Genomic DNA, 14581 nt, shown 5'->3' on the forward strand with positions numbered 1-14581 from the left:
AAAAGAAGCTAACAAGTTGAATGTCAATAGTGGTCAAGTATTTATAAGGTTTTTTTTTTTTTTGATTGAGAATTCTGTTATTTATGATGTTATGTCACATTTTTTTTTTCCCTCAATTTACTCAATGTACTACAACATGTTATCTCATGACTAACCTCATTAACATCATGCAAAAGAACACTAGAACTGGAATCGAAGAAGAATGGATTTTATGGCTCCTCTTTGTATTTTTTTTCCATAATTTGTATAGGAAATATATGTTGCACCTATATATAATTAGGCAACAGTTTGAATACGGATCAATCTAAATTCAACCCAACCAAATATTTTGGATTTAAAATTTTGAACTCAAACATGCGTACATGATGCATTATCATTATCAACCCGAGGTCTAATTTCAGATTCCAGGTCTAATTTTCATATTCCAGGTCAAGCCGATGGGTTGAATGCCCACATTATTGATTATTAGTTGCATATAGGAAAATAAATGGCTTGGTCTGCAGGCAAAATTCTATATTTGTTAAGCCAGATCAGATATAAAATTGTTGCAAATCTTGAGCCGACTGATTTGCATTTCTAATTGGGAGCCATGTGGTAGGAAACCAGAGGTCTAGTCTATATCTAATACCATGGCTCCATGGAGATCGAAAAAAGTTGGACCTCTCAAGTAAACAAACATATCAAGCAAATTCCATTTACTTGTTGCATCTTTTTGCATACATGCAGTTAGATATTCATGAATTTTATAACATAGTTTATATATTTAACATTACAAGTAAATGAAGCTAGTGGCGCAACTGCTTCAATGAATACAGATACATAAAAAAAATACACACTACCAATAATTTATTTTCACCAAATAAATAGAAATAGGTCCGTATATAACACTGCAGATATAAAAAATATCTTATAAAACTATTGAGTGCTTACTTGGATGGTATCACTTTTTGCCACTGGAGCAGGAGAGTGGGGTTCTATTCTAGTTAAATTTGACCCTCAAAGCGGGGATGGGTTTAGCATCTAGGTTAGGGATGAGACCCCCTAATATCTTTAAAAAGAAAAGATACATATATTTTGTAGGAAGTCAGTTTGTAATAATTGAAAAAAATAACTATTTTTATAGATAACTGTTACAATAAAAGAGAGGCCGTATTAGACAAGAGAACAGAGAAATGAGTAGTCCCGCCTTCCAAATGCTCTGTATTTTATTGTTACTCTTTTTTTAGGAAAGAAAAAGAGCTCAATGACTAGCATGGACTAGTTAAAGCTTGTTGTCATGCCACGATCTGAGATCGTGAGCCAGAGGCCGCGGCAACCGCTCATAGGAAACTCTCCTTACGAGCATGCAAGGTATCTTATCATAATATCAAAATCAGGCAGCAAAAATAATTTAAATAATAACGTTCAAATTCTAATTAAATAGTAAAATTAAAGTCTTACAAAACCAATAATATTCGAAAATCTAGTCTAAATAAAGATATCAAAATCTTATCTCCAATCACTCTCCCATGATAAATCTCCGAGTCGAGCTAAGTCTTCAAATACGTAAAAACAGTATAAAATCGTATAATGAGCTAGACAACCCAATAAACAATAAATACTTTAGCTAGATAAATCAAGCAATAAAATAATAATAATATATTGAAATTAAGCATGCAAAATAAATCGATTCAAAGTCAAATCGATATGCTATCCAGTCAGTCACTTTAAATTTCAAATCTTGTTTCATAAATCAATTATATTTCAAATCGTCAAGTTTATCTAGAGAACCATGAGCTATAACTGCATTTATACCATATTGCTGGGCTAGAATATGTGCTTAGCAAAGTACCAACGTATATCCCTTACTAGTAGGGCATCCATATAACAATGTATAACTTCCACTAGTAAGATATCGATATGCCAATGTAAAATCCCCACTAGCAGGGTATCGATATGCCAACGTATAATTTCCATTGGTGGAGCGTCAATATACCAATATATAACCCCCATTGGCAGGGAATCGATATACCAGCGTATAATCTCTACTGGCACGATGTCGATATATTAGTGAATAACTTCCAATAGCAGGATGTCGATATACCAATAAATAATCCTCTGGCAGGGTATCAATATATAGTCTGGCTACAAGTCCAAATATGTTTCGTAGCAAAAACTCGTTTTCTCATATTCATATTTAGTATTCCAAATCGTAAGATATATAAATTCATATGACATTGAAATCAATCAAACATAATCTATATCGAAATCAATACGTTTAATTAAGAATCATACAATATTCTAGAAAGAGGCACATATAATAATAAAATACTATACATAAACTTCTTAAATCAAGAATGGTTCGTTTAAGAAAATATCTATAATTTGTCGATAGATCTAGAAAAAAGAGTTACATTACTCACCTTGCGAGCAAATCTAAAGTATCAGCCTAATCAATTTTAAAAATTCTTCTAAGATCCCGGTATTTAAAAATTACCAAAATTTATCACAATTATTCCAAAAAATAGAAACCCTAATTTCAATACTTTATAGGGCTGCGGGAGTGCCCGACACCCCAGTTGGTCTAACCAAGGCAAAAATCATCTGATCATGTTCGAACTAGATACAAATAGTTTAATCGGGATTGGAGGTGACCAAATCTAATAGTGTTTGACAAGGATTAGGATGGAGGTTGGCACGCTGTTTGATGACTCTAGATTAGGACCCTTCATCTAGATCGATCCAGAAATCACTAAGAGTCGTACTTATAGGGTCCAATCAACGTTAGAGAGAGAACATTCAGGTAGAGAGAGAGGAGATAGGAGAGAGAGGAGATAGGAGAGAGAAAGAAGAGAGAAGTCAGATAGAGAGAGAAAGTTTAGAAAAAAAATAGAGAGAGGAAAGAGAAAGATAGAGGAGAGAGAAAGAAGAGAGAGACTCTTTTTCTTCCCCAAAATAGGGGAGAGTCCGTCTCTCCCTTTTCTCTTCGATCAGAGGGGGTAGCAGCCCATGGTGGCTCAGCTCCAGGCAATAGTGGCCACGACGGTTCTCAACCGCAGTCATTGTTGACAACGGTGGCCGGTCGGATGGTTTTTCGGCGATTCGCCGGCCCAAATCCCATCTAAAATAGCAAAAGAGAGAAAGGAAGAAGAAGAAGATCTACTTCAGTCCAGTGAGGTGGTCCAGCCGCTCCTTTCGGCAACAAGTCGAGAAAGAAGATCGAAGGAGGAGCTTGGGATCAGTGGCTCGATCTCGACTGAACTTGAAAATGGAGGAAGGGAGTCTTTAGATAGGCAATCCCGACCTTATCCGGCCAGTCTTTGGGTGGCGATGGGACTCCGATCACCATCACGACCGGAGAGGAAGAAGACTCCCAGCCGAAGTCTTCCTCCCGATCTGCCTAAGGCCAAAATATGGCTAGGCCAGTCGAGAAGACTTAGCCCAGTCCATTGGTTTTAGACTTGTAGACTAGACGTTTAGACATAATATATGTAAACATCAGTCAATATTTGCACAAAATTGAATTTATAAATAGAACATGCCGTTGGCTCCTCTAGCTAGGAAAAATCCATAATTACTTGCCTTACACTAAAAAAAAATGGATAGTCTATTTTTGATTTTCTTTCTTGTTTGATTTCTTAATGGACCATTAAATACAGGATTTTATATGTTATTTCCTAAAATTTTATATATATGCATATTAATCCCTACCTTTTCTATATTTGTATAGTAGTCTATGAAATCTAGTATCTTTTTTTTTTCTTTTTTCTTTTTTTTTACATCCATTGAGTTTTTGAGCATTATTGGATGATCGGATCATCTCCTGTGATAGTTTTTCTTTTTTTTGGCTCTTTGTTTAGCTGCAAGATCGAAGTAAAGGAGCCCTCTTTTTCTAGCATCAGGTTAGCTGGTTAGCTGAGAGTTCTCTGCATTTTCTTACAATTTATTTCATCCATGAGCTTATGTGCTTCTCTTTGTTAATCTAAACCTATTTTCTCTTTATTTTTTTGTTTGATCTAGAAATATTTGATCGTACTGTGAGTAGGCTCTGGGCAAATAGTTTTTATGATCTTTCTTTTTTGTTATCTTTTAGGGAAATTATCTACATATGGCCATCAATTCTCTGGATTTTATTTGATTTCTCTGCGAATGTCCATCTATGTACATCATGCTGCAATCATGGCTTTCTTCAATTCTACTGTTCAACCCGAGATCTGTGACCGTCAGATTCTACTGCCACAGCTCGAGTATCCATTTCGACTATCTTTCTTAGGGTCGCTCGCTGTTCTAGAGCAAGAGATCAAGTGGCTCTTTGGATTCGTACCAAGGAGATGAAGGCATTGGAACCTTTTATTGGAGGCTTAGAATTTTTTTTTTTGGAAACTAGTTTCTGCTCTTCGTCTTGCAGCATTGATACGTTATTTTTATTTTGTTATGGTACCTCAATGACCTGCAGTTTTGGCCATGACTTAGATTCCTTCTTTTTATTAGAAAAATAAATATCAATCATGCACTCTTCTCTCGCAACTATTTGCAGGCATGCTCCTTGAATGATCTCTTGAAATGCAATTACGAAATTCTTATTCTACGCATTGTCTTGTACTATCAAAATATACTGGTAGTCGCTTAAATCCCATGCACTGTATGAAATATTTGATTGATTGATTGATGAAACGATAACAATCTATCAAGTACTCTACATAATTTCTCGTTAAATTAAAATGGCTTGGCCAATACTGCAACAATTTAGAGAAATTGCGCTATTCAAGCAACGCACCTTCAATCGGCGAGTTCACAATTATTGATAATATTATTTCATTTTATTGAAACATGGCTGATACTACAAGGAGCCATCGTTGTGTGCATGAATTTTTTTTTATCATTATATGATATAAAAAATGGTACATATTATCCGTAGAAATTAGATCAAGATATGAAGTGCGATTAATTGTTGAGTTGCCTAATCAAGTATTTTTAGGTTCCGGTAACTTCATATGTGCATCTGTAGGACCAGCCAAAACATTTTCCCTGCTTACATATGCTAGACTTGCTAAATTCTGTAACATTCCAGTCAAAAAAATTGATGCTTTTAGACATCTCTAGCTTTTTACCTTGTTTTCAACATTGCACCTGCCCTGAGTTCATAGCCTACCGAATTTTACCAGAGGATCTAGGAAAATAAGAATGTCCTTCCCCATTCGCCCAAATCGACCGATTTCCAAATCTAGGTGCTACAAACCAGCTAAAACTACACCAACCCCGAGGAAAGGACTTCCGTGGACATCAGGACCGCCGATCGGACGGCCCACATGCGCCCCGCGGGCCCTCGTAATCCAAATGAGGAGGAACGAATCTGGATCTTAGATGCCGGATGGGGGCATTTCGGTCATTTCAGTTCCTTCCACGACCGGCCCGAGGGCTGCGCTCGTGTTCCAAGCGGGAAACTCCGAGGGCGGATAAAGTCCTCTCCTTCGCCTAATCGTGGAAGAACGAGAACGAGAGGACGAGGGCGGGGGGGAAGAGAGCGAGCGATGAGGGCATTTCGGTCATTTCAGTTCCCTCCACGACCGGCCCGAGGGCCGCGCTCGTGTTCCAAGCGGGAAACTCCGAGGACGGATAAAGTCCTCTCTTTCGCCTCCCCGTGGAAGAACGAGAACGAGAGAACGAGAGAAAAGGAGAGAGACAGAGAGAGAGAGAGGAGAGCGAAAGGGGCAGAAAAAGGTGGGATTTTTGTCCTCGAGACAGAGCAAGGGAAAAGGAGGAGGAGGGCAATGGAGGACGTGGGGGGCACCGCGGCATGGGTCGCGAGCCGCGCTTCTCACGTGAAGGTGGACTCCTCAGGTTCCGCTCGCCTTCCTTGCCTCCGAAGCGATCTTGGGTTAGGGTCTAGAGATGTCGCTCTTGTTCTATTTGTCTGTTCCTGATGATTTCTGAGGGAAAATTGCTGTGTGCTTTGGCTCTCTTTCCTTCATTTACTTTTTAAAAATTTCTTTTTTCGTTTACAGATTCGAGTTGCGAATGCTTTTTGGCATAAAGAGTCTAGTAGTTCTTGTGGAAGATTTGGAGTTTTGTGATTGAAATGAGACTAATCTTTGGCGTTCTTTCATTAATAATTTTATTTTGATTCTGTCCTGTTTTACATTTTTTGTGGATATTCTGATGTTTAATATTTGGAGAAATCTTTGTTGAATTTATGGATTTGGTCCATTTTATGAGAATTCTGGTGAATTTTTCTAGATAGTGTGATACTTGTGGTTGTGTACACTTTCTTCGCTTCTCTTCTCTAAATAGTCTCCCAATATGTATGTGGATGTTGATTGTCATTGTAAAAGTCTTTAGTTTTCCTGTTTACACCGTTCTCAATTCCTGGTAATGAATAGTATATGTTTTTCTATGAATTTAACTCCAAAACACTTTTATGAATCCTTTCTATCATCAGAAAAATTACTGTCTGTAACCTTTCACAGCTTGGCAGATGTGTTTCCTGCCATACTTCATTGTGTAGAAGACATTGAAATGATCATTTGCTAACTTACCATCACTTGCTGACAGGGCAATGATGATTCTTAGTATTGCTCCATCTAAGTTGAAAGTTTAAATATGCACATGCAAGGCACTTAACATCTGTGGAAGTGTATTTTTTTTTAATGCTCAACAAAAATTCATAGCACATTGTGTTTTCAACCATGGGCCCTTTCACTCAAAGTCATGCCAAGCAATGTTTAACTGGTAAATTGCCATTTAAACACCAGACCCAGTTCCTTTGTTTCTTTATGTTTTGTTAATTCTTTCTAAAACACCTACCATACTGCATTTTTTGTGAGATGCATAAGCCCCTCTAAGAGATTAATTGAATACATTCGCTTTAGAACATCCCAATCTCACGTGCACTACCAAAATTAATGCCAATGTACAGCGCTTTTTCCATGGCAGCCACTCTAACACTTAATAAGTTGGGATAGCTTAGTAAAACCAGTTAATTGGGAAGCATTGAGGACTTGGTGCTTCGTTCTCCCCATGTCATAGTGGGAAGCGTGAAAGGAATCAAACATTAGAATGTTGAAGAAGCTTTTACTAACAAAGAAAGTTTAGAGTATATTTCCTGGGACTAAAGTTGTAGGGTTTCAGACTACTTGTGATTCTGCATTTGTTATGTCATTAAGCTTTTCCCTTCCTTTTGTTTTAGACTTTTTTCCCTTTCAAAGAGGCTTGTTATAATCTAACTAACTTTGATAAGTAATATATGATTCTCATTTCGACAATGCTATCATTGGTTTAGTAATTAATTCAAAGTCTTCTCCACTTTATGCATCTGTTTTCATAACTTCTCCATCTTATGGGCTCACCTACTCCCTGTCTTGCACATGGAAGAATCACTTGTATAAGCTGACTATCCATCCCCTTAACGCTCAACTGCATTTATTTACCTTCTACCCCATTGATTTTCCTTTTTCCGATGATGTAATAGTTACCTAGTCTTTGATTGCTACTTGGTGTGTTTTACTCAAACTTTCTTAACATGGGAACGGCATTCGTTTAACTCTTTTCTCATCAGTCCTCTGAGTCACCCACTCTTTATTATGATCTTTTTTTTTCCTGGCATGATTGTAGTTTATTGCACTTGAAGTACAACTAGAATTATGATCATCTAATTATTATGTAATTCATTTAAATTTTTCTGTTTCCAGAACTTGAGAGAGTGGTGAATAATATTCAAGGTTCAATTCCAAAAGTTGAATGGAATTTTGAAGGGATCCACTACTTTGACAATGGGCCACTTACGGTTCAGTACCTATTTGTTTTGGATGCATTGAACTTCTGTTTTTGGCCAGGTATATTTCTCTTTATGCCAATTAACTCTCATCCTTATATTCAGCCATCATCATTATTTGTAGCATGTTATGTTATGGTGTATCACACTAACAAGTTTTAGCAATTGGTGGTAGAACTGTGTTTATTATGTCTGATGAGGAAATTTTTATTTTTCATTATACTCATGTAGCTCATCATATGATAGCTTTATTAAGTTTCTGATTTGACTATTTAATACTCTGTATTCTGAAGAAGTTGCATTATGCTATTTGAGCAACTTTTGGCAATTTAAGGTTTTCATGAGATCCACAGATTTTCCAGACCCATGTTTTGGGATGAGAAATGGTTTCGATATGATGGATATGATGGATTATCAATTTCAAAATCCGTGATATTGATGGGCACACCCATGTGCTGTGTCCCCACCTTGTAATCCATGTCCAAGCTTTCCAGACTACGTCTTTCTATGGGAATGATTTCGCCTCAACATTCTCCATAAATTTTCAATATCATATGCAAGTTGTCTCCAGGACTGTCAACTAGGAGCAGATTCTCAAGCATGCTTGATGGTAGTTTGAGCAGGGAAAAGTAAGTGCAACCTTAGCATGCCAAGAACCAGGAAAATACCAGACCTTCATTGTTGAAAGTTTAATAGCTTAAAAGGCAAAGTTATGAGATCCTTTGCCTGATGCTGTGATGTAGTTTCTTTGATAAAAATGATATTCAGCAGTGCAAAACATATCAAGATGCATGTTTAACTGAACCATGTTTTATTCAGTACTCTACTTGCAAATGCATCGCTTTGTTTGCATTTCATATTCCAAATGTCAACACTTCTTCTTTTTCCCCCTTCTTCCTCTCCTTTTTTTTTTTCTTTCAGCAACTTGTACTAATTTGATGTTCCCAATTACTTACGCTAACCAGATAAGGACTTGAACTATGATCATTTGGCTTCGGGATTAAAGGCAGCTTTGCAGAAGGACAAGTCTGCTCTTGATGCAGATCGTCTACAGAATTACACTGGTATCTATTTTATCCTTGGACCTTCAATTCCTGCTAATCATTTATGTCAATCTTAGCCTTGGTCTTATTTTGAGTATTTTTAAGGAGTACCATGCACTTATAATGTTTTGTGCGAGCAATTGTTGCATGAGAATTATTGAATGGCCATAGAAATGAGAATTAAATTGTCAAAATGTTAGGTCCTCAACTGCGTGAATTTTTGAAGTGGCCGCGCCCACTTCCTCTGGAGGATGAACGAGTACGGTTACTGCATGAGGTAGTATTCTCTGAGTCCTTTCTTGACAATTTCAAATAAATAAAATTATTTGCATGTTTTCTTTGAAACATTATCATACCACTTCTGCTAACTGATGTTTGTCTCCATCATCTAGTTGCTTGTCTTTCTTTTTGCTTTGTTTTATTTCCTCGATCCTTGTACAAGGGTGCGCTCATCATATTTATCTTTTTTAGATGCAAGGACATTATTGCTTGCAAAAATGAGTTAATTATTTAAAGAAAAAGTTTCCTGTGTATTTATTTCTGCTTTAATTCGTTCAGGTTGGACTGGAACTGGAGAGAAGCTTTGGGGGACAGGCAGCCAACCTTGTAAAGTCTTGCGGAAATTCTGCTATAACTCTAGTTGCACTTGTGACACGTCACTTTCCAGGTAAAATTTTCTTGTTGTTTGCAGTTGTCATTTTCCAAGCCTGTATATGAGACGACATATATAAGAATTTTGGAAACATTGCAAAGGTTAAACTTATAAGACACTTTGCAGTGTTTTTCTCTTTTCTTTTTTTCTTTTTTTTGGTAAATAATGAAGAAAGCATCACTCAACTGCTCCAAGCATTAATGGAGGAAAAAGGTTTTGTGTTAGGTCTCTTATTGTGTGTATGGTGTCAATTGACACGTATCTTTTAGTCTTCTTACATCCAAGAAATTTCATTTAATATTTCATACTCTTTGCTGTCAACATATGTACAAGGATCGTGGCTTAAATTCATATGATGATAAAGCAAAAAAACTTCGAACTTCTCATATTATTCATGATATCATGGAGCATGAACTATAGATGCGATATTCTTAAATGTTTTCTTGGTATTTTTACAAATTAAAATTTTGTTTTTATACAGCTAAGTGTGTTTGTAGATGATTTCTATGCAGAATTTTCAGAATATAGTGGGCTTTAGAAATATATATTTATTATTTTATGGTCATTGTAAGTGTGTCTGGGTTTGTGCTATTTTTATTGAAAGATAGACGTAGAAGCTGCTTTTTTGTCACTTGTTTCTATATTGATTTTCCATGAGATAACTATCAAGACTTTCTACTTTTCAATTTTAAGGTAACTTGAGAATGAATCCTTGACCCCAAGGTCACAAATGCTCTTGTCAAACATCTATAGGGTCATGGGAATCTTTAAGGGTTTTTTGCACTTGATAAGAATATAAATTCGTGGAACATGATATATCGAATCAGCCTTTCATTCAGTGGAGAAGGCTTTGATTTGGAAATTTAGTATTAAGCAAATTATTATGTATTTCACTCCAATCTAATTTTCTATTTCATGTGTCTTCTTTCGTGCGAAAGAACATGGGCATCATTCTCGCTAGCATTGATAATTTCCATATTATCTCTTATAAGAGAGTAATAAATTGTAACTATAGTTTATTTTTTCCTCCTTTGATTTTATTTATTGAAGTTGGCTTTAATCCAATTACCTGAAAGCCTCAAATATAATTGTCAATTGAGCTACATGCTCAAACTTTTTTTTCTTGACTCTAATTTGTAGGGAACATTCTGCTGCATACATTTCTATCTGTTTATTTTTTGGTTGTACTATCCTTTTGCTTTTTTGGTGTGAAATATTGTCATAATTCCAGTACATATTAAACTAGGTTTTCGAGATCATTCATTATACAAGGGTCACCAGGTCTTCTTGTACAAAAGGGCACAAATTTTTGCTGCTGATTTGTGGGGTGCTTTCAAGGGCCAAAGTTTTGGAAATTTCTACGACATAGGCTCCATTACAATATTTGCAGACTATATCGTCCCTGCTGTACTAAGACAGCTTGGTGTGCTGAAATATAGTTCAGCCTTATCTAGCTCTATTGATTCTAACGACGAAATAGGTGCTGGCAGTGAGGAGGAAGTCGAGATACGTGCTTGCTCTATTCATGCTGTGGAAAAAATGAGAGAACTTATTGAATCAAAATTCAGGAAGCAGGTATATCAATCTATTGCTGTACTTTCTGTTATCGAATCTGTGATGTTCACTGTTAAGCATATATTGCATGCTTGGTATACTTCAGTTTACTCTGACTAAAGTACTTAATCAGGTAAACTTTTTCCTATCATGCAAGGTGAACATGTGCCAGATACATTGAGATTGCAATTTTGCTTTGCCTCTCTTTTTAAAATGACCAATCTTCAATTTTATATTTCACTGTGATATATGTTTTAGTATCAATTGAAAAAACAGAGATAAATACACTAGGTTCATTAAACACGAAAACTATTTCATACCTTAGCCCAATAAACAAATAAATAAATAAATAAAGGAGGTGGGTGGGGCCCAGGAATTTCCTCTGCTGATACCATATAGAAATTGTGAAGTCCAAAACTGTGTTCAAAGGCTCAAATTTCTCAAAATACACTTCCATATATTGTAATTTAGATTCTCATAAAGCCAGTGGGTCCATGGTTATGGATCCATAATATTTTTCCGGATGCTATGGTGTTGGTTGTTGGTGCTGGGTATTAGGAAAATATTGCTGGGTCAGTACATAATGAACTCATATGCTAACCATCTTTCCAATACTGAGTGTCAAACCCACCCTATCAATTGAAAGAGAGATTTTTTGGATCTCGTCCAGTGAAGATTTTAGTCAGCCATGGAAAAGAATGGACCCATAGCTTCTAGACAGAAATAGTAGTTGTATTTTTGTTTTTCTAACAGAATATTCTTTAGAAATGTGCAACTTATCTCTTACAGAAAATGAATTTAGTGAATACTGTAATCCTTGGGTAGCAAAAAGACTTGTAAGACTTTTCAGATAAAATTTAGAAGGGTTTTTTGACTCTGGAAGGTTTAAGGTATTGTCAGCTGTAAACCTTCAGCATGATTAGGCTACAATATTCAGTCCTGAGGTTCTTCTCACCAAAACAAAGGGAAAATCAAAATGGTTCTTATTTGAGTTCTGTTGAGGACTTGAAGATCAAATCTTGAGCTTCTTTGCTGTGCTACTTTATATGCTCTATCACAATTGTAAGGGGCTCAATATCTACCATATTCTTATTATTTGAAGGAGAATTGACACTACAAAATGTTTTGCTGTCAAGGCAACATATTAGTTTCGCTTCATTAATTCTTGAAGTAGATGCACTAACTAGTCTCCACATGGATCTTTTGTGCAGGTGCTGAGTGTGGAGATGGATCTCTGGCTCTGGTCCTACGGCGTTCAGAAGCCGTCTTTGCGGCATCACCGCACACTTTCAATATACTATTGAGTAATTACAAGCTGCACAGTATGGTCATGACTGGTTTGTTTTCTATCCTGTGAAGACAGGTGTGAGTTTCTTCTCATCAGTGCAATTTTTGAAGGTAGACATCTTTCACTTCTTGTCCTGTTAAGGGGCCAATTTTGAAGGGATCCATGTTTTCTGACTCTTTGGGCTACACTCACACCCGTTGTGTGGCCGATGTACCAAAAAAAAAAAAAAAAAAAAAAAAAAAGAAAAGAAGGAGAATCCATGTTTTGATTAGACACTAGGATTTTGCGGAATAGGCAACTCTTGAAGGGTAGAGAATTTATGGTTTATAGAAAAAGAAAAACTTATTGCTTTATCTGGCAATGACCCCAAAACTGATGAAAAATTATTCAAGTATGCAGGCCAAGGGGGCTTGCTCCTGGTTATAGTTAAACTTGTAGAAAGCAAGCAAACAGTAATTGAATTTATAAATAATGATACAAAGAGCAAAAGTAAGATGAATAATTTTAGATTCTATAGTGTCATAAATTGGTAAATTGTAAATATTTTTTTTATATTTATCTTAAATTGTAAAATCAAATCTTAGAAAGCCTTTCATTGGTACTTATTTTTATTTAACCTGATTAAAACTATGCAGTTAAATACTTTGAATCATATTAGAAAATGCTGAAAAGAATATAATCTTCATCTTTCTTTTGACTTCAATGGTAAATTTTTTCTGTTCATTTTTCAGTCTGATGCTAAAAAAGGTTTTGGCTAAATAAATCTAGATAAGTAGATTGCCACACAAGATAGAGATTCAAATCCATTGTGCCAAGCCCCGATGTATTTATTGCTGTTCTTTTGGATGGCTTGCAAACTTTTGGAGATTAAAATCCATTGTCGTCTCACCTGGCCATGGACTTTAATGAAACCGAATTACTGTCTGATGTTGTATGAGATTCTTGGTGCAGTCAAACCAGAGTTGGGTCAACCGTCAGCAGAGGGCCGACACAGCCAACAAAACATCGAAATCTTACTCAGACCGAGCTTGTGAATGAACTCAAAATTTTAACTTGATTATAAATTACCAATAGGCTTGGGTCAGGTGTGAATTGGCCAATCCAAATTGCAGCCACGGGAAAGATCACAGGAATCTCTTGTTGATTGTAAGATAAATGCAAGGAAAACTTTGTTGAGCTAGCAGGTTGGAAGTGGGCCATATTTAGGAAATCTCCAATGCAGAAGGCTTTCTCTCCTTCCGCCATTGCTTCCAAGTCTCTTGGACAATATTAATGTTCGGACACATACTTAGCCTTGGTCTTCTGGATCAAATCATTGCTGCCAGTTGGGTTTTGGCACTTTGCCAGGTTTTCCTAGACATGAACTCATGGAAACAGTCTGTGGGACAGCGTTACAGGGATCATATATGTGAAGCATGCTATATGGACTGCTAGGGTCAGATCTGGTTCTTATCAGCTTGTTCTTAAGTTTCATTCATTCTGGTTGGCTCAGTTGTCAACTTTGCATTAAATTCCAGTCATCATGATGTTTTACAGGACCTTTACAACTTCTCAAAGATATCTTGGCTAAATAATTCCAAGGCCAAATCCTTGTGCCCATACAATTTTAAGCTTCTCTCCGTACCTAAACTCTGAAATTTGTCCCTGAGGTACTCTTGGACAAACCCTTTAAAAAAAGAATAGCTTATCCTTTTTTCTTTATAAAAACTGAGGTTTGTAGCTCTTGCTTAAGGTAGAGAAATAACAGCAGTAGACTAAGCTTAAAGGTGGGAGTGGTTTCTCTTATTCTGCCTGCCTGTCATTAGTTTAAAGAGGAATTGAGGCTTTTGGGCTCTGAGGTAATCTGCTGCTTTGTTATGGAAAGTGAGAGACATTCAGCATAATTCTGGCCTAATTGTGACTTCTGGTGAGCATATATTTCGGTTTAGTAGTACCAGGATGATAATTAAGCTCATGTGCGCAATGCTTATACCGAGCAAAAATGCTCTTTGATAACAATGGAACAAGAAACCTCCTCCTTAAGAAGTGAACAACAAAATCTTGACAGCAAGCGCATGGTTCTTCTCTCAGAAAGTAAATATTTGATTTTAAGTAGATAATGATGTAATTAACCACTCACACCAATAAGCACATTAGGCTTGACGCTGACAACATTCCAAATATCGATGACGGTGTATATAACTGTTAACTCGGTTGTCTCACCATTGCTTCTCTTAAAGAAACCCATCTAATTATTCACCAGACCTACCAATTGCTTTGGACAAGAGAACCCACATTCTCTTAGAGCTCGTTTG

At 36.4% G+C, this 14581-nt stretch overlaps 1 protein-coding gene across 2 annotated transcripts; it reads left to right on the forward strand.

Moving 5' to 3' along the window:
* Positions 1-5464: 5464 nt before the first annotated feature.
* On the forward strand, positions 5465-13951 carry LOC103705285 (queuosine salvage protein-like). 2 transcript variants are annotated; one of them, XR_001879324.3, is made up of 8 exons: positions 5465-5820; positions 7668-7811; positions 8716-8814; positions 8994-9070; positions 9352-9460; positions 10692-11020; positions 12211-12397; positions 13239-13951. XR_001879324.3 is itself a non-coding variant. In XM_008788945.4 (7 exons), exons 1-7 carry the CDS (start codon positions 5511-5513, stop codon positions 12301-12303), a joined length of 1161 nt encoding a protein of 386 aa, XP_008787167.1. In that variant the 5' UTR covers positions 5465-5510; the 3' UTR covers positions 12304-13778. The 2 variants fall into 2 exon arrangements, 1 of the variants encoding a protein (XP_008787167.1); XM_008788945.4 differs by having other exon boundaries at positions 12211-13778.
* Positions 13952-14581: the final 630 nt, after the last annotated feature.

Source organism: Phoenix dactylifera, chromosome 6 (assembly GCF_009389715.1).
Source record: "Phoenix dactylifera cultivar Barhee BC4 chromosome 6, palm_55x_up_171113_PBpolish2nd_filt_p, whole genome shotgun sequence".
In the NCBI taxonomy this organism is placed as follows: Eukaryota; Viridiplantae; Streptophyta; class Magnoliopsida; order Arecales; family Arecaceae; genus Phoenix; species Phoenix dactylifera.

Bases quoted from the DNA above. Each gene is read 5' to 3' on its own strand.
- LOC103705285 (XM_008788945.4), top strand. From the start codon at position 5,511: ATGAGGGCATTTCGGTCATTTCAGTTCCCTCCACGACCGGCCCGAGGG. The intron at 9,461-10,691 runs GTAAAATTTTCT...ATATTAAACTAG, and splicing joins TGTGACACGTCACTTTCCAG to GTTTTCGAGATCATTCATTA. The intron at 11,021-12,210 runs GTATATCAATCT...TCTTTTGTGCAG, and splicing joins AATCAAAATTCAGGAAGCAG to GTGCTGAGTGTGGAGATGGA.